Source organism: Pogoniulus pusillus, chromosome 12, assembly GCF_015220805.1.
Source record: "Pogoniulus pusillus isolate bPogPus1 chromosome 12, bPogPus1.pri, whole genome shotgun sequence".
In the NCBI taxonomy this organism is placed as follows: domain Eukaryota; kingdom Metazoa; phylum Chordata; class Aves; order Piciformes; family Lybiidae; genus Pogoniulus; species Pogoniulus pusillus.
In genome coordinates, this window is record NC_087275.1 from 32,946,920 (window position 1) to 32,964,620 (window position 17,701).

The window sequence follows — 17,701 nt, forward strand, 5'->3', positions numbered from 1 at the left end:
TGTTGGGCTTCTCTACAACATGCAGCTCAAGCAAACTGTGCCCATGGAGAGGTGTGGAGCCCTGGGGAAGTCTGTGCTGATTTTGCTTAGACCTGATAAAAGTGGAGTGAAATTGGTGCAGCCTCCTCCTACAGACCTGATTATACTGTCCCAGGAGTTGCCTTCTATCATAGAATCACAGAACCAAGCAGGTTGGCAGAGAGCTCCAAGCCCATCCTAGCACCCAGCCCTGGCCAACCAACCAGACTCATGTTTGAATGACACTTCCTATGCCTCAGCTTCCACCCACTGCCCGTTGGCTTGGCACTGGCATCATCCAGCAGAGCCTGGATCCAGCCTGCTGGCACTCACCCTGCACACACTGATAACCACTGCTGAGGTCACCTCTCAGGCTCCTCCTCTCCAAGCTCCAGGCCATAGAATCATAGAATCAGTCAGGGTTGGAAGGGAGCACAAGGAGCAGCCAGTGCCAACCCCCTGCCATGCCCAGGGACACCCTACCCTAGAGCAGGCTGCACACAGCCTCAGCCAGCCTGGCCTCAAACACCTCCAGCCATGGGGCCTCAACCACCTCCCTGGGCAACCCCTGCCAGGCTCTCACCACTCTCCTGCTCAACTTCTTCTTAACATCCAGGCTGAATCTTCAGTCACATTCTGTGCTCCACAACCTCCCTGGGCAACCTGTGCCAGTCTCTCACCACCCTCACTCTCAGGAACCCTTTCCTAACATCCAGTTTCAAGCTCCCCTCTGCACTTCAAACCCATTCCTCCTCCTCTTCCTCTTCCTCTTCCTCCTCCTCCTCCTCCTCTCATTCCCAGACCTTGTCACTAGTCCCTCCCCAGCCCCCCTGCAGCCCCCTTCAGACCCTGCAAGGCCACTCCAAGCTCTCCTCCAAGCCTTCTCCTCTCCAGCCTGCACAGCCCCAACTCTCTCAGCCTGGCCTCACAGCAGAGCTGCTGCAGCCCTCTCAGTATCTTGGTGGCCTCCTCTGCACTGCCTCCAACACTTCTATGTCCTGCTTGTGCTGGGGGCTGCAGAACTGCCCCCAGGACTGCAGGTGGGGTGTGAGGGGAGCAGAGCCAAGGGGCAGAATCCCTTCCCTTGCCCTGTGCCCACACTGCTCTGGCTGCAGCCCAGCACAGGGTTGTGTCTGGGCTGCACTCACCCTGCAGGCTCCTGTGGAGCTTTGCATCAACCCAGACCCCCAGGGCCTGTTCCTCAGGGCTGCTCTCAGCCATTCCCCACCCAGCCTGCAGCTGTGCTTGGCACTGCACCCACCCAGATGCAGGACCTTACACTTGGCCTTGTTCAATGCCATAAGCTTGGCCTGGGCACAGCTCTGCAGCCTGCCCAGCTCCCTCTGGATGGATCCCTGCCCTCTAGCAAGTGACTGTGCCACACAGCTTGGTGCCATCTGCAGCCTTGCTGAGGCTGCACTGATTGCTCTGCCCATGGCACTGATAAAGCTGTTACACAGCACTGGTCCCATCACAGGCATATTTCTAGCTGCAAACCAGAGCCCTGCTCACCTGCCTGCCCCCACCACTCCCTCTCCCGAGTGCTTCATTCCCCTCAAGGTATTTCTTCCCCTCTTTTATCTGCCTGTGGGTGTTTGCTTCCCTCCCAGAGCATCACAAATGGGCTGTGTTACAGCACTGACAATCCTTTAATGATTAATGTGCTGCTCCCATGTTTTGACAAGGCAGTGACAAAAATGAGACATGTTTTCTGACAAGGATTCAGACTCCACAGGAGATTCCAGCAGAGGAAAGGTGCAAAATAATCATCCCACACTGCAGGGTAGCAGTAGGTGTGAGGCTCATGGCACAGACAGTGCTGCAGAAGCCAACTGGGATGAGCAATGCCAGGGGCTCAGGGTTGTTTAGCAGCTACAGGCACGACTGGCATGCACAAAGTGCACAGCTCAAAGGGGCCCAGCCCTTAGAGAATCATGCAGCTTGGCAGAGAGCTCCAAGCTCCCCCAGCCCAACCTAGCCCCCAGCCCTGCCCAACCAACCAGACCATGGCACTAAGTGCCCCAGCCAGGCTTGGCTGCAACACCTCCAGCCACGGCCACTCCACCACCTCCCTGGGCAGCCCATTCCAGTGCCAATCACTCTCTCTGACAACAACTTCCTAACAACATCCAGCCTCAACCTGCCCTGGCACAGCTTGAGGCTGTGTCCCCTTGGTCTGTTGCTGGCTGCCTGGCAGCAGAGCCCAACCCCACCTGGCTACAGCCTCCCTGCAGGCAGCTGCAGGCAGCAATGAGCTCTGCCCTGAGCCTCCTCTGCTGCAGGCTGCACCCCCCCAGCTCCCTCAGCCTCTCCTCCTTAACTGCACCCCTTCCCTGGGCAGCCCATTCCAATGCCAATCACTCTCATCTTCAGGATCCCTTCAAACCTAAGCCCTTCTATGAGTAGCAGCCAAGGATGCTGCCTGCACTGATCTGCAGAGCTGCTTCATCCAATTTGGGAGTTTTTAGCTGATTTTCTCTTTTGGCCTCACCAGCATCCTGTGGCAATGATTTACCACCCTGAAACTGTGGCAAGCTTCAGACCTGATGCCTCAGGATTTCCTTGCATCCCTTCCAGTTTGGGAGCTGTAGTAAACAGTAAGGATTTGCTCCCTCCTGCCCTTTGCCTGTGCCCTCCCTGGTTTTGCTGATCAGGTTTTTACTTCTCCTCCCCATCCCAGTCATGTCTTTTACAGCTGAAAGCCTCCAGCCTCTTTAGTACCTCTCTGGAGAGAGGCTCAGGGCAACCAAACACATTTAGCAATATCTTTCATTCAGGCTCTTTTTGCCAAGTTGGGGGGGAAGGAGAAAAACAACCCAGAACAACTGGAAAAGGATCTGAGGGGAACAGGAGGAAGTTAGTGGCTTGCTAAAATGAGGGAGATTTTCCTTACCCCTGTTCCCATGACAACCCTGCCTGTAGCACTGCTGAGGCTCAGCAGGCAGCATGGAGCTGCTGTGTCATTGCCACTGCATTTCTGCCTTCTCTGGCATTTGCACCCTGCTTTGCTTCTTTCATATGACCACAGAATGGTCTGGGTTGGAAGGGACCTCAGAGATCACAGAATAGGTTGGATTGGAAGCGAGCTCCAAAGTTCATCCAGTCCAACCCCCTCACCCTGCACCCAGCAGGGACATCCTGCCCCAGAGCAGGCAGCTCACAGCCTTGCCCAGCCTCACCTCCAACAGCTCCAGCCACGGGCACTCAGCTCCCTCCCTGGGCAACCTGTTGCAGTGTGGCAGCAGCCTCCTGCTGCACAACTTGTTCCTCACAGCCAAGCTCAGGCTGCTCTGCTCTCAGCTCAAACCATTGCCCTCATTGCAGGCAGCTCTGAGGTGCCCCTGGAGCCTTCTCCTCTGCAGGCTGCATCCCCCCAGCTCCCTCTGCCTGTCCTCATACCACCTTTGTGGCCTTCCTCTGTACTTGCTCCAGCAGCTCTATGTCCTCCTCCTGCTGGGGACACCAGAACTGAAGGCATCTGGAAGATGTTGTCAGTCAATGAAGTTTTATTGTGAACAGGATAGAGGAGTTTGGGGCTACTGAGAATTCATCCAGCCTGGCCTTGAACACCCGCAGGCAGGAGGCAGCCCTGGGCAGCCTGTGCCAGAACCTCAGCAACGCAGAGCCTTGGCTGGCCTCAGAGCTAGGTTGCCTGTAGTCAGCAGTGATAGTCCCCACAGGTCCCACGGTGACAATGTGAACATTCCTCAGCCTCAGGCTACTGATTTCAGTGCCCCAGCAGACTGCATCTACCTCAGGTGGTCAGTTTGGCATCTCAGCAGGTCCTGACTGTTCAAGCCACAGAATTGCAGCTTCTCACCATCCCTGTCCTAGTGAGTGAGAACCAATCCCTTCCACATGCTCAGTCAGTTCCTCATTGCTGTGGTGTCCTGCAAAACTCTGGTTAACCTTCTGCCAGACAGAGCATCCCTCTGCAGCTTCATCCTGCTGCCTTCTCTCTTCTTACCATGGCTCCCATGCCCAGGGACTGCTCTCAGGAACAGGTTAAGGCACTGAAGTATTCTGCCCTTGGTCTGAAATGGGCTGCCCAGGGAGGTGGTGGAGTCACCTACCCTGAATGTGTTTAAGGGTGGTTTGGATGTGGTGCTTGGGGATGTGGTTTGTAGGGTAAGGTTCTAGGTTGGATTTGGGCATCCTAAATTCTGTACAGTGAGGGTGGCACAGGCTGAGGGTGGTGAGACCCTGGCACAGGTTGTCCAGGGAGGTTGTGGTGCACAGAATCACCCAATGTGATCTTTGATCTCCATAACCTCCCTGGAGGTGTTCAGGACCAGGTTGGATGAGGCTTTGAGTGACCTGTTCTAGTGGGAGGTGTCCCTGCCTATGGCAGGAGGCTGGCACTGGCTGAGCTTTGAGCTCCCTTCCAACCCCAACCATTCCATGTTTGCAGCTACCAAAGCAGAACGCAGCCAGATGCCTTGAAGTGGGCTGCCCCAGGCAGGCAGCTCCTTTATCTTCCATAGACTGTCCAAGCTATTGCCTGTAACCACTTCTGAGTCATGCTGAGGCTACAAGAAGACCAAGTGTCAGGTCCTGCACCTGCCTCACAACCACCCTATAGGGAGCTACAGACTTGGGGTTTGGGGCTGTGCAGGCTGGAGAGGAGCAGGCTTCCAGGTGACCTTATTGTGGTGTATCTTGAGGGGGCTACATGAAAGCTGGGGAGGGACTTTTTAGGTTATCAGGTAGTGATAGGACTGGAGGGGATGGAACAAAGCTGGAAATGGGGAGATTCAGCCTGGATGTTAGGAAGAAGTTGTTCAGCATGAGGGTGGTGAGAGCCTGGGAGTGGCTGCCCAGGGAGGTGGTGGAAGCCTCATCCCTGGAGGTGTTTCAGGCCAGGCTGGCTGAGACTGTGGGCAGCCTGCTCTAGTGTGAGGTGTCCCTGCCCATGGGAGGGGGGCTGGAGCTGGCTGATCCTTGTGCTCCCTTCCTACCCTGACTGATTCTGTGATTCTATGTTTGGAAAGCTGCAACTTGGTAAAAGACCTGAGGGTCTTGGTTGATAGTCAACTGAACATCAGCCAGCAGTGCCCAGGGGGCCAAGGGCATCCTGCCTTGGCTCAGAAGCAGGATGGGCAGCAGGGGCAGGAGGGGATCATCCCCCTCTGCTCATCACTGCAGAGACCACCCCTCCAGTGCTGTGCTCAGCTCTGGGCCCCTCACTGCAGGAAGGACACTGAGGGGCTGCAGCCAGCCCTGAGCAGGGCAATGAGGCTGGAGAAGGGCCTGGAGCAGCTGGGGGTGAGGAGGGGCTGAGGGAGCTGGGGGTGTGTGCAGGCTGGGGAAGAGGAGGCTGAGGGCAGAGCTCATTGCTGTCTGCAGCTGCCTGCAGGGACAGAGCTGTGCCTGTGCTGAGGGCTGGCATCAGACCCTGGCATCACAGCAACACCAAAGCCAGGTCTGACCGTGGAGTTCAGGCTGGTTTGAGGAAGGCAGTTGGCTTTTGGCACAGGGCAGAAAGGAGCTACCTTGGCACTTGCCTGGGTCCCACACAGCCAAGGAGGGGCAGCAGAGTTCTGCTGAAGCCAGTGGGAAGCACCAAGCAGGTCAGGGTGGTGGCTCTGGTGCCTTTCCTTCAAGGCAGATAAATCCCACACTGGTAGCACTAACTTCATCTCTGGTGAGTGCAGCAGTGGCAACTCAGCACAGACACACAGGACCACATCTCCACCTGCAGTGCCTGCTTGGCTGGCTGCAAGGACATGTGAAAAACCAAGGAGGAGCTGCATGCAGGTGGACACCCCAAAACCAGACCCTTCTCCATGCACCCATGGAAGCTGCAGCTCCCTGTAGCTGGAGGGGTGCTGCTGAGCCAGCACTGCAAGCCCAAGCTCTCAGCTCCTGGCAATGCTAACGGCAGGGCTGGAATGGCAGCAGTGTCTGGAATGGCAGGAGGCTCCTGGAAGCACTGCTCAAAGGAGGAGTGGAGCATGTGGAGGGCTGAGGGGCAGTGTGTGGAGGAGTGCCTGTGCTTGCTGCCCACGGGTGACCAGCAGGAGGCTCCTCACTGGCAGCCTCGGCCCTGGCGGTTGGATGCTGGAAGCTGCCAGCCGAGTTAGGCTGCTGCCAGCCTTTGGGGCTGCCTGGGTTGGAGCTGCACAGGCTGGGGGCACACAGGCCTGTGGAGCACTGCCAGGCTGAGGTCTCACCACGCCGACAGCACCTTCAGAGAGGGGAGCTCAGCAAAGACTTACCGGTAGCAAGTGCCGGTCCTTGACCACCTGCCTCTTCTGAGGGCAGGCTGCAGGGAAGGGAGGGAAGGGAGGAGCCACCACAGCGATGGGGCCGTGCACTTTGGCTTCTCTGTCTCCTCGGCTTCGATGCTCTGTGGTGGATAAGAAAGAGGATGTCAGCATCTCACAGGGCTCCAGAGCTCCAAGCATCCCCAGCAACAGAGCACTGCAGACATGCACAGGGTGTGGATGCCACAGGTGAAGGTCCTGCAGCACAGCACAGACACACCAGGATGTGGGTGCCACGGGTGAAGGTCCTGCAGCACAGCACAGACACACACAGGACGTGGGTGCCATGGATGAAGGTGCTCCTCTTGCCCACTGTGTGGTTGCAGTTGCAGGGGGCAGGCACTTCCCACAGGCCCAGCCCTCTGCTTCACAGCACTCCTCAGGATGGGCACCAAGGCTGAACCCTCACCACCTGGGACTGCTTCCAAGCCTCTTTGCTCCAGTGGCCAAGGAGCCACCTTCTAGGTGCTTGGACCCGAATCCCAATTCCCAAGGGGACCCTGCAGCTCCTGTTAAGACGCTGTGGGGACCTGCTCTGGGTGATGCTGCTCTGGCAGGGGGGGTGGACCAGATGAGCTTCAGAGGTCCCTTCCAGCCACTGACATTCTGTGCTTCTATGATGCTTGCAACCTACCCACACAAAACACAGCCCTTAGAGGGGAAGGGAGGAAATGCAGTCCCAAGTAGGATTTCCTTCCTTGGTGCATGGCACTGCCAGGTCCTGAGCACAGGCTTCACACCATGCGGCTTGCCCTGGACACTCTGCAGCATCTCCACAGCCCTCTTGTCCCAGGGGCTCCAGAGCTGGATGCAGGACTCCAGCTGGGGTCTCAGCAGAGCACAGCAGAGGGGCAGAATCCCCTCCCTGGCCCTGCTGGCCACACTGCTGCTGCTGCAGCCCAGGCTCTGCTGGGCTTTCTGGGCTGCAAGTGCACACTGCTGGCTCCTGCTCAGCTTCTCCTCCAGCAGCACCCCCAAGTCCCTCTCCTCAGGGCTGCCCTCCAGACACTCCCTGCCCAGCCTGGATTGGTGCTTGGCATTGCCTCCACCCAGCTGCAGGACCTTGCCCTTGGTCTTGTTGAACCTCCTGAGGTCCATTCCAGCCCCTGCCATGCTATGATTCCATAGATCTCCCTCCCATGTGGGCAGCTCTTTGGGACATGAAAGCAAGCAGCAGAGGCCAAGCTGCCTGCTGAAGCTGCACGGCTGCCACCCGGCGCGAATGGAAGCTGCCAGCGCAGAGATCGATGGAGAGGTTTAAAAGGAGGAGGCTGTCCCGGGCAGATGCCTCCCCTGTCGCTGCCAGGATGCCTGCTGCCCACAAGATGGCAGGCAGAGACCAGCGGGGCCCTGGGACGAGCACAGAGCAGAGCAGGCAGCGCAGGCTCTGCCCCACGGCTCCAGCGGCTGCGCTCGGCTGCGGCACTGCATGGCCGCTGCGGGACGCCCTGCAGCCTCCTGCAGCTCCAGCAGCGCGGCTGCTGCAGGGCAGTGCGGCTGCTGCAGGGGCAGCGCGGCTGCTGCAGGGGCAGCGCGGCTGCCGGGCAGTGCGGCTGCTGCAGGGGCAGCGCGGCTGCCGGGCAGTGCGGCTGCTGCAGGGGCAGCGCGGCTGCTGCAGGGGCAGCGCGGCTGCTGCAGGGCAGCGCGGCTGCTGCAGGGGCAGCGCGGCTGCTGCAGGGCAGCGCGGCTGCTGCAGGGGCAGCGCGGCTGCTGCAGGGCAGCGCGGCTGCTGCAGGGGCAGCGCGGCTGCTGCAGGGGCAGCGCGGCTGCTGCAGGGCAGCGCGGCTGCTGCAGGGGCAGCGCGGCGGCTGCAGGGGCAGCGCGGCTGCTGCAGTCAGCGCGGAGCGGGCGTCCTGCGGCCGGCAGCTGCACCTACCTCTGCGCAAGGCTCGCAGGTGCTGCTTGGCTTGGCGGTGCAGCTCCTCCACGCACGGGGGCCTGGTGGAGGGCAGGAAGATGTTTCTCTGCTGATGCCAAGGTGCTTGGTAGTAGACGCTCAGTTTGCTCTCTGCGTCCAGGTTGGAGACAGCTGCAGGACAAAAGCAGAGCGCAGAGTAAGCTGCTGGCCGGTCCAGCATCCGCGCAGCTGCGAAGCAAAGACCCTCAGCTCGCAACAGCAGCGCCAAGAGCCGGCACTGGGAAGGTCACAGCACCTCTGCTCCCACCAGGGAGCAGCAGCCGTTACCCCTGCATGATGCCACACCACCTCCTGGCACAGCCCTGCCCTTCCCTTAGCCCGCAGGGTACAGTTTGCGGCCGTGGATCTCACAGAACCTCGGCAGCGCAGTGCTGGCTGCGGTACTGTTGATATCACAACTGCTTGCCCTGGGATGAGCTCCCCAAGGAGCAGGTGAGGCTCACAAGGGGACTGGGACAAGCGGCTGTGTGTGGCTGGTGGCTCGTCTGCAAAACAGAGAGAGAGCTTCCTGCCCTCCAGGGGGAAAGGGAAGGGGGAACCGGCTCACACCCACCCAGACAGAGGAGCCCTCAAAAGCTCTGCCTGTGATTTGAAGACTTGGTATTACCCACCCCTGGCACCTTCATCCTGACCCCTGCCCCTCAGACACTGATAGACACTGCTCAGAGCCTGGCACCTTCACCCTGACCCCTGCCCCTCAGACACTGATAGACACTGCTCAGAGCCTGGCACCTTCACCCTGACCCCTGCCCCTCAGACACTGATAGACACTGCTCAGAGCCTGGCACCTTCACCCTGACCCCTGCCCCTCAGACACTGATAGACACTGCTCAGAGCCTGGCACCTTCACCCTGACCCCTTCCCCTCAGGTACTGATAGACACTGCTGAGAGCCTGGCACCTTCACCCTGACCCCTGCCCCTCAGGTACTGATAGACACTGCTGAGAGCCTGGCACCTTCACCCTGACCCCTTCCCCTCAGGTACTGATAGACACTGCTCAGATCCCCTCTCAGCCTTTCTCCAGACTAAACAGCCCCAAGGCTCTCAGCCTTTCTTCATAGCAGAGATGCTCAAGCCCCTTACTCATCCTTGTAGCTCTCTGTTTGGTCCCTGCCTCCTCACCTTTCCCTTCAGGACCTCTGATTCTTGCCAGGAACATGCCCCCCTGACAGCAAGCAAGCAGAAACACTGCACAACACACACGGAACTGCACAGCCCTTCAGAATCCTCCAAAGCTGGGGGGGACTTTCTAGACAGCCCAGAATAGAAACTGAAAGAGCAGGCAAAAGAAAAAGCCAGGAGGGAAGGAATGTTCCCAGCCCGCGGTGGGGAAGAAGCTCAGAGGCAGCGAGGAGCAGAGGGAATGGGAGAGGACAATGCTGGCCCAAGGACAGATGAGTCCAAAGCCAGCAGGAGGGCAGCCGCAGAGGATGTCTGAGGAATGGCATCACAACCTCAGAGCTGCAGAGCTCTGGGAAAGCCTCCTGCAAAGGGGGAAGGGGAGGGGAAAAAGGGGACCAGCAGTTGTGACTGCTTGCCAAAAGAGGGCCCTGCCTCCACTGCTCCCCTTGCACAGCCACTCACTCCAGGCCTTCCACCTGCTCTGCACACTGCCTGGGACCCTGCGCTGGCATCCTGCCTGGCCAAGCTTCTTTGGGCACAGGCTCCTGGGAGCTGGGCACCACTGCTGGGAGTTGAGGCCAGAGGCTGCAACCTCAGGAGCCAACCCTGAGCTTTCAGGACCACTGAACATCAGATGTTCTGCACAAGGTTGCACCTCTTTTACCTCCACTGAAATCAAACAAGCCAGCCCTGGGGCAGGGTAATTCAGCAGCCAAAGGCCACGGAGCTCTAGAGGACTTTCACAGCCAAAGCCTCTCCACTGGCTTTGGCCACAGCAACCCCAAGCAGCACTGCAGGCTGGGGCCAGAGTGGCTGAGAGCAGGCAGGCAGGGAGGGAGCTGGGGGTGGTGGGAGAGAGGAGCTGCAGAGGAGGCAGCAGTGCCCAGGTGGGCAGCAGAGCCAATGGCATCCTGGGCTGGCTCAGGAGCAGTGTGGGCAGCAGCACAAGGGAGGTTCTTGTGCCCACCCCTGTGCTCAGCACTGCTCAGGCCACCCCTGGAGTGCTGTGTCCAGCTCTGGGCTCCTCCATTGCAGAGAGATGTTGAGGTGCTGGAAGGTGTTTGGAGCAGGGCAGCAAGGCTGGGGAGGGGCCTGGAGCACAGCCCTGTGAGGAGAGGCTGAGGGAGCTGGGGGGGTGCAGCCTGCAGCAGAGGAGGCTCAGGGCAGAGCTCATTGCTGCCTGCAGCTGCCTGCAGGGAGGCTGTAGCCAGGTGGGGTTGGGCTCTGCTGCCAGGCAGCCAGCAGCAGAAGAAGGGGACAGAGGCTGAAGCTGTGCCAGGGCAGGTCTAGGCTGGATGTTGTTAGGAAGTTGTTGTCAGAGAGAGTGATTGGCACTGGAATGGGCTGCCCAGGGAGGTGGTGGAGTGGCTGTGGCTGGAGGTGTTGCAGCCAAGCCTGGCTGGGGCACTTAGTGCCATGGTCTGGTTGGTTGGGCAGGGCTGGGTGCTAGGTTGGGCTGGGGGAGCTGTGAGCTCTCTACCAGCCTGCTTGAGTCTATGATTCTGTGCTTCAGCTAAGAGCCTGGGTTAAGCATGAACACCTCCCTGCCCTTCCATCCTGCACAGTGCAGCTGACATCTCCTTCAGCCAGCAATTCCTTCCACTCACTGTCCTACACTGCAGGCTGGTTCAGCCTACACGTGGCTGTAGCCCCTCAGCAGAGGCATCGCAGGCATGACAAAGAGAGCAACACACACCCAGTGCCCAGCCACAGCCTCTCCATTCTGAACGGGTTTGGCACCAGGGTGAATGGCAACAAAAAGCAGCCTGCAGGAAATGCTGCACTTCAGGCAGCAGATGAGGCTGTTGATGGGTTTGGTTTAGGTGTGCTTTCAGCAGGTTAGAAGGTAGAGGTGATTCACATAAACTGCTGTGTTCCATCCCTCAGTTGGCTTTGGGTCTTTTTCTGTCTTGTGTCACGACAAACTAACAGGAGGACATTTCAGTGGCTTCTCCCTGAGGTTCTCTGGATCCATCTGCCTTGCTGGGTGGGACCTTCAAGGATCATCTAGCTCCAGCCTCCCTCCCTACCACTAGATCAGGTTGCCCAGAGCTATACCCATGCTGGCCTTAAAGACTTCCAGGGATGAGGCTTCCACCACCTCCCTGGGCAATCTGTGCCAGGGTCTCAGCACCCTCATACTGAACAACTTCTTCCTGACATCCAACCTAAATCTCCCCTCCTCTAGCTTGCCTCCATTCCCCCCAGTCCTATCACTACCTGACACCCTAAAAAGTCCCTCCCCAGCTTTCTTGTGGCCCCTTCAGATACTGGAAGGCCACAAGGTGGTGTCCTTGGAGCCTTCCCTTCTCCAAACCGAGCAGCCCCAGCTCTCTCAGCCTGTCCCCATAGCAGAGCTCCAGCCCTTTGGCTGCCTTCCTGACGACCCACATCAGACAGACATATGCTTAGTGGTTGCTCTCAAGAGCCTGTGAGGGCTTCCAAGCTGCTGTTTTATCCAAGCTGATCAGATTTAGCATTTAGAGACCTTTCTTCTCCTCACATCCTCTCATTCACTCTCTCTCCCTTCCTCCCTCCCGGAGCAGAGCAGCAGAAGGACCCTGCTGTAGCAGGGCTGGATGTAGATGCTCGAAGGTTGAGAGGCTTTAGTGCACTCAGGCGTGGTTGTTCTAATAATAACCACAGCACAAAGGCCAAGCAAGAAAGATTTCTGCTCTATTTATCTGATAGATCCAGGGGTTTTCCCCTCCAGCTCCCTCTGCTCCTCTAGATGCCTGCCTCCCCCCGCTCCACCGCTCCTCCTGCCTCCCCACTGTCTATTATTTCCTTCTGCATTAGGTGCCAGGGGGGAAAAAATAAACCACCAAAACAAAAGAAAGAAAAAGGGGACTCGAGAGGTTCTGTGTTTCCTGGAGCAAAGCTGAAGCAGGGTTTGGTGTGGAGCAGGAAGAAGTGTGCAGCCTGGAGGGGGTGCGAGTGGTGAGCGAGCCTCTGGGCTCCGGCGCTAAAGCAAAGCTGAACTGGCAGCTGCTGAGTGCTTGCTGCAACTGTCTGGATGCCAAAACCCCACAATTAAAGAGGATAAGACTACACAATAAGCCTCTCCCAGAGCCTAGTTACTCTTAGGAGAGGCCCTCATGACCCAAGCCCTTTGCAGGGAGGGAGGGCAGAGGAGCTGGGTGGTGGCTGTGAAACTCCCTTGCTGCTGCCTGCCAAGCTGCAGGGGCTGTAGGACGTTGGCACAGGCTGCTGTGCCCAGCAGCATCCTGCCATGCTCTGCTTGGGGAAGCTGTTTCTCTCCAGCATGGAATCACAGAGTGTCAGGAGTTGGAAATGACCCCCCCCCAGAGTACCCAATCCAAACCCTTGCCAGAGCAGCAACACCAGGGCAGGGCACACACAGCACAGCCAGGGGGGTTGCAGTGGCTGCAGAGAAGGAGACTCCACAGCCTCTCTGGGCAGCCTGCTCCAGGCCTCTGCCACCCTCACAGCCAAAAAGCTTCCCCTCCTCTTGCCCTGCCACCTCCTCTGCCCCAGCTTGCCCCCAGTGCCCCTTGTGCTGCCCTGGGCCAGCCCTGAGCAGAGCCTGGCTCCATCTGGGGCTGTCCAGCCTGGAGAAGAGAAGGCTCTGGGGAGACCTTAGAGCTGCCTGTTGGTATCTGAAGGTGACTTACAGAAGGCTGGGGAAGGACTGCTGGGAGTGGCTTGACAGGACAAGTGGCAACGGTTTCAAACTGGAGCAGGGTAGTGGTGAAATCCTACACAGGCTGCCCAGGGCTGTGCTTGAGGCTCTGTCCCTGGGGACATTCAAGGTGTCCCTGGGCAGCCTGCTGCAGCTGGAGGTGTCCCTGCTGCCTGCAGGGACAAGATGCCCTTGGAGGGTCCCTTCCAGCTCGGTGCAGCCTGTGACTCTCACAGGCCAGGCAGTCTGGCAACACATCCAGCTGCATCATGCATGGCAGAGCATCAGCGTCTCACCCAGACAAGTGCTGAGTCTGATGTGACTTATTTATAGCCCTGACTGGCTCCAGTGTGTGCCTCCCCCCAGGCTCTCATGTCTGCACTGCAGGGCCCAGGGGCTTTAAGCCTCCAAGGCTCAGAGCAACCTCCAGTCTCTACTGCACTGTGTGCAGGGCATCAGCAGTCTCAGGCCTTCCCAAGCAGCTGCCTCTGCGGCTGCTGCTGCACAGTGCTGCCTTGGAGGGGGCTGTGGCTTCCCGGGTAGGGATGCAGGGGCCTGGAGCTCCTTAGAGAGAGGAGAGACAATCACTCTGCTTCTGGAACTGTGCTTGCTCCCAGCTGTGCACAGAGACATTTCCCCCAGCACTGACCACAGAATGGGTTGGGTTGGAAGGGACCTCCTAAGCTCATCTATGGTCTGCTCACTGCTCCCTGGGACAGGACAAGCAGCAATGGATGGAAGCTGCAGCACAGGAGGTTGCAGCTCAGCACAAGGGGGAACTTCTTGCCTGGAAGGGTCCCAGAGCCCTGGCACAGGCTGCCCAGACAAGCTGTGGAGTCTCCTTCTGTGGAGCCTTTCCAGGCCTGTCTGGATGTGTTCTGTGAGCCCTGAGCTGGATTGTGTGCTCCTGCTCTGGCAGGGGGGTTGGACTGGATGACCTCCTTGGGTCCCTTCCAATCCCTGGAACCCTGTCAGCCTGTGACCCCCTGCACTCAGCAGGGACATCCTCCCCTAGAGCAGGTTGCTCACAGCCTTGCCCAGCCTCACCTCCAACAGCTCCAGCCATGGGCACTCAGCTCCCTCCCTGGGCAACCTGTTGCAGTGTGGCAGCAGCCTCCTGCTGCACAACTTGTTCCTCACAGCCAAGCTCAATCTCCTCTAGTTTGAAGCCATTGCCACTGGCAAACCCCACTAAGAGCCTTTTGGATCAGCTGCCTTCCTGCCTGGCCTTCATTAAAGGACTGCAAGCAGCCATTGCAAAGGCAGTGTGCTGCTGCCCCTGGCTCTGCAGCATCTCACTCACCCAGCTGAGCAAAGGCAGCTTCCTCAGCACTGCACTGCCAGCATGGCCATGCACACAACTGCCCTCTCCCCTCCAGGCTAAACAAGTGCCAGCTGAGTGGAGACAGACACTCAGGCATAGCCTGGAGCCCTTGGCAACCTTGTCCATGCTGGCCAGAGGCAGTGCCATGCTCTTTCCCCATCAAGAAGCAGCAATCATTTCTGCCCCTGGCAGTGCCAGAGCAACACCTGGCAGTGAGGGCTTTCCCTTCTAAAGCCCTTTTGCTGGGGGGGGAATCATAGAATGGTTTAGGTTGGAAGGCACCTCCAGGATCATCCAGTTCCAACCCCCTGCCATAGGCAGAGACACCTCCCACTAGGACAGACTGCTCAAGGCCAGGCTAGATGAGGCCTTGAGCACCCTGGGCTGGTGGGAGGTGTCCCTGCCCATAGCAAGGGAGTTGGCACTGGATGATCTTCAAGTTCCCTTCCAACCCACCCTATGAATCCTCCATGCTGCAGCCTTCAACTGCTGTGCAATTTCCCTGGCCAGTGGTTTTGTTCTTCCCTTCTCCTCCTCTCTGCTCTGTGTTTCACATGACTGGGAGAGCAACAGCTTCACCCTGTCAGCTGTGAGACAGCAGCAAATGCACTCCCAGCCAACCAAGCAACCTCTCTGGCAGGGCTTCATGAGCAGAGCTTCCCCTTCTCACCCACGAGAGGTGAGAGGCATCTTTAGCTCAGCTGCATGCCCCTTTGAGGCTCTGTGGAAGGTGCAGAGCCTCAAAGGGATGCAGCTGTGAGCTCCAGCCCTGCACACCCAGCTCTGCAGCAGAGAAATGCCCCTCCAGTGCACATCCCTTCTAATGCCTGATGACAGCAGGCACTGGAGGGAGTGCAGCATCCTTGGCTATTAATAACCCTCTGAAGTGTTCAATAGTGCAGCTGTAGCCATGGTGTTCCTGTGGCCCTTGCTCAGGCACAGGCAGAAGGAAGCTCACCAGGGAAAGCAGCTTAGGAAGCACCAAAACACAAGGGCAAAGAAGGGCACCAATGAAGTCAGGCTCTGTTCCCAGGGCAGCTGAAGAGAGCTGGCCAGGCAAAAGCTCTCCCAGCTGTGTATGTGCCTGCATTCAAACCAAACATCTAACCCAGGCTCAGGGACCACAGCTCAGCTGGGAAGTGACTCAGGCTGCAGCCAAGTCAGTGGAAGGGGCAGGACAGGCAGCGGTGGTGGTGCCCAGAGGGCAGTGCCAAAGGAGGCAGAAACACCTGAGTCCTGACTGACAACCTCAACCTGGCTGCTGCCTTCACTTCTCTGCAGGATGAGTTCTGGTGAGACCCCACCTGCAGCACTGCCTCCAGTTCTGGTGCCCACAGCATTAGAGGGGCATGGAGGTCCAAAGCATGTCCTGGGTGGGGAAGCCCCTCAGGATCACCAAGTCCAACCTAGACTCCTACTCTGCAAGACTCACCTTAAACCACAGCCTCAAGCACCACAGCCAAGCGACCTTTAAACACCTGCAGGGTGGGTGACTCCTCCACTCCCTGTGCAGCTCATTCCAGTTCCTGACCACTCTTGCTGGGAAAAATGTTTCCTAATGTCCAGTCTAAACCCACCCAGTGGCAGCTTGAGGCCACTGCCTCTTGTTCCATCACTAATGACCTGTAGCAGAGGCCAGCAGCAGCCTCTGCAGTGTCCTGTCAGGCAGCAGCAGAGAGCAATGAGGTCTCATCTCAGCCTCCTTTTTTTTTTCCACTGAGCCAATTTCCAAGATTAAGACAGGATAAAAAATCAGGAGAAGCTGAAAGTGGCTCCAGAGGAGGCCATGAAGATGCTCAGAGGGCTGGAGAACCTCTGAGTCCCTGGGGACAGGCTGCAAGAGCTGGGGCTGCTGAGCCTGGAGAAGCTCCAACCTCTCATGCTTGCCACCCTGGAAGCTAAGACCCAGATGACTTCTTCCAAGCACAGCAAACACAGTTCCTTTTTTCTCCCCACTCCCTTGAAATGGCCATAAAAGTCCAACTTCCATCACAGCTCTTAAGACTTCACCTCCATCAATCTCTCTGGCTCTCAGGAGTGGCATTTAGCATCAATTATGCCAGCAGTGCTGTGATACATGCATCTGTCTCTCAGATGGCAGATCGAGGGCACCAGCTCATTTCACAGAGGGCAGCAGAAGGCCATGAGTGGGTGAGAGTGTTCTGCTTACTGCTGACCTGCCCTTCAGTCAAGATGATAGCTTGCTAAAAAAAAAAGCCTTACATCCTTACTGCTTAATCTTCTCGGGCCCTGATGTGGCTCCCCACGGGTAAAGACCAAGGCAGTGCTCTGGGAGGGCAACACACAGGCTGCAGGGAAAGCCCAGCATGAAATGGGCACAGCAACAGAGAAGCAGAGGCACAGGGAGACAGGGGCTGGAAGGGACCTCCAGAGAAGCACAGAGGCACATGATAGCAGGAGCTGGCAGGGACCCCCAGAGAGCAGCCAGCCCAAGCCCTGCCAGGGCAGCAGCAGCCAGGGCAGGGCACACACAGCACAGCCAGGGGGGTTGCAGTGGCTGCAGAGAAGGAGACTCCACAGCCTCTCTGGGCAGCCTGCTCCAGGCCTCTGCCACCCTCACAGCCAAAAAGCTTCCCCTCCTCTTGCCCTGCCACCTCCTCTGCCCCAGCTTGCCCCCAGTGCCCCTTGTGCTGCCCTGGGCCAGCCCTGAGCAGAGCCTGCCTGCGTCCTGCCCACACTGCCCTGCACAGCTTGGGCACAGCACTGAGGGCAGCCCTCAGGCTGCTCTGCTGCCAGCTGCCAGCCCCAGCTGCCTCAGCCTGGCCCCACAGGAGATGTTCCCTGCCTGCAGAGCTCTGTGCCTCTGGGCTGGGCTCTCTCCACCACTGCCCTCAGCTCCTTCTTGGCCTGAGGGGCCCAGAGCTGGGCACAAGATTGCAGCTGTGGCCTCAGCAGGGCAGAGCAGAGGGCAGGAGAACCTCTCTGCACCTACTCACCACAGCCCTTCTGAGCCAGCCCAGGCTGCCCTTGGTCTTCTTGGCCAGCAGGGCACATTGCTGGCTCCTGGGCACCCTTCTGCCCCCCAGCACCCCCAGGTGCCTTTCCCCTGTGCTGCTCTCCACCAGCTCAGTTCCCAACCTGTCCTGGTCCAACTCTTGCATATTCCTCTTCTCTCTCCTCCCATCTGCTTCCCTGCCAGGCTGAGTGGCAGAGGCAGGAGCTTGTTTCCACACTCTCTGTTGCAGCCTCACCATACTTCAGCCACCACACACAAAATAAGCAGATGGCTCTGAGCTGCTCTGTGACTGCATCCACAACGACTCCAACTCTCAGGAGCAAGATCCACAGGATAAAACAAGTTGGCTGCTGTGGCTCCCCCTCCCCCCGTGCTGGCAGATGCTGCAGGAGCTGAAGGAGATGTGACTGCCACCTCCCCCCCCCCCCCCGA

At 58.3% G+C, this 17,701-nt stretch overlaps 1 protein-coding gene across 3 annotated transcripts in view; it reads right to left on the bottom strand.

The window, feature by feature from the left end:
• NHS (NHS actin remodeling regulator) overlaps nt 1-17,701 on the bottom strand; it is a 170,932-nt gene that overhangs the window by 22,947 nt on the left and 130,284 nt on the right. For all 3 annotated transcript variants that reach the window (XM_064152082.1, XM_064152081.1, XM_064152083.1), the window contains exons 2-3: nt 8,161-8,313; nt 6,237-6,367 (exon numbers count right to left, since the gene is read on the bottom strand). In XM_064152082.1, the coding sequence (XP_064008152.1) occupies nt 6,237-6,367; nt 8,161-8,313 (284 nt within the window). The remainder of the gene's footprint in view (nt 1-6,236; nt 6,368-8,160; nt 8,314-17,701) is intronic.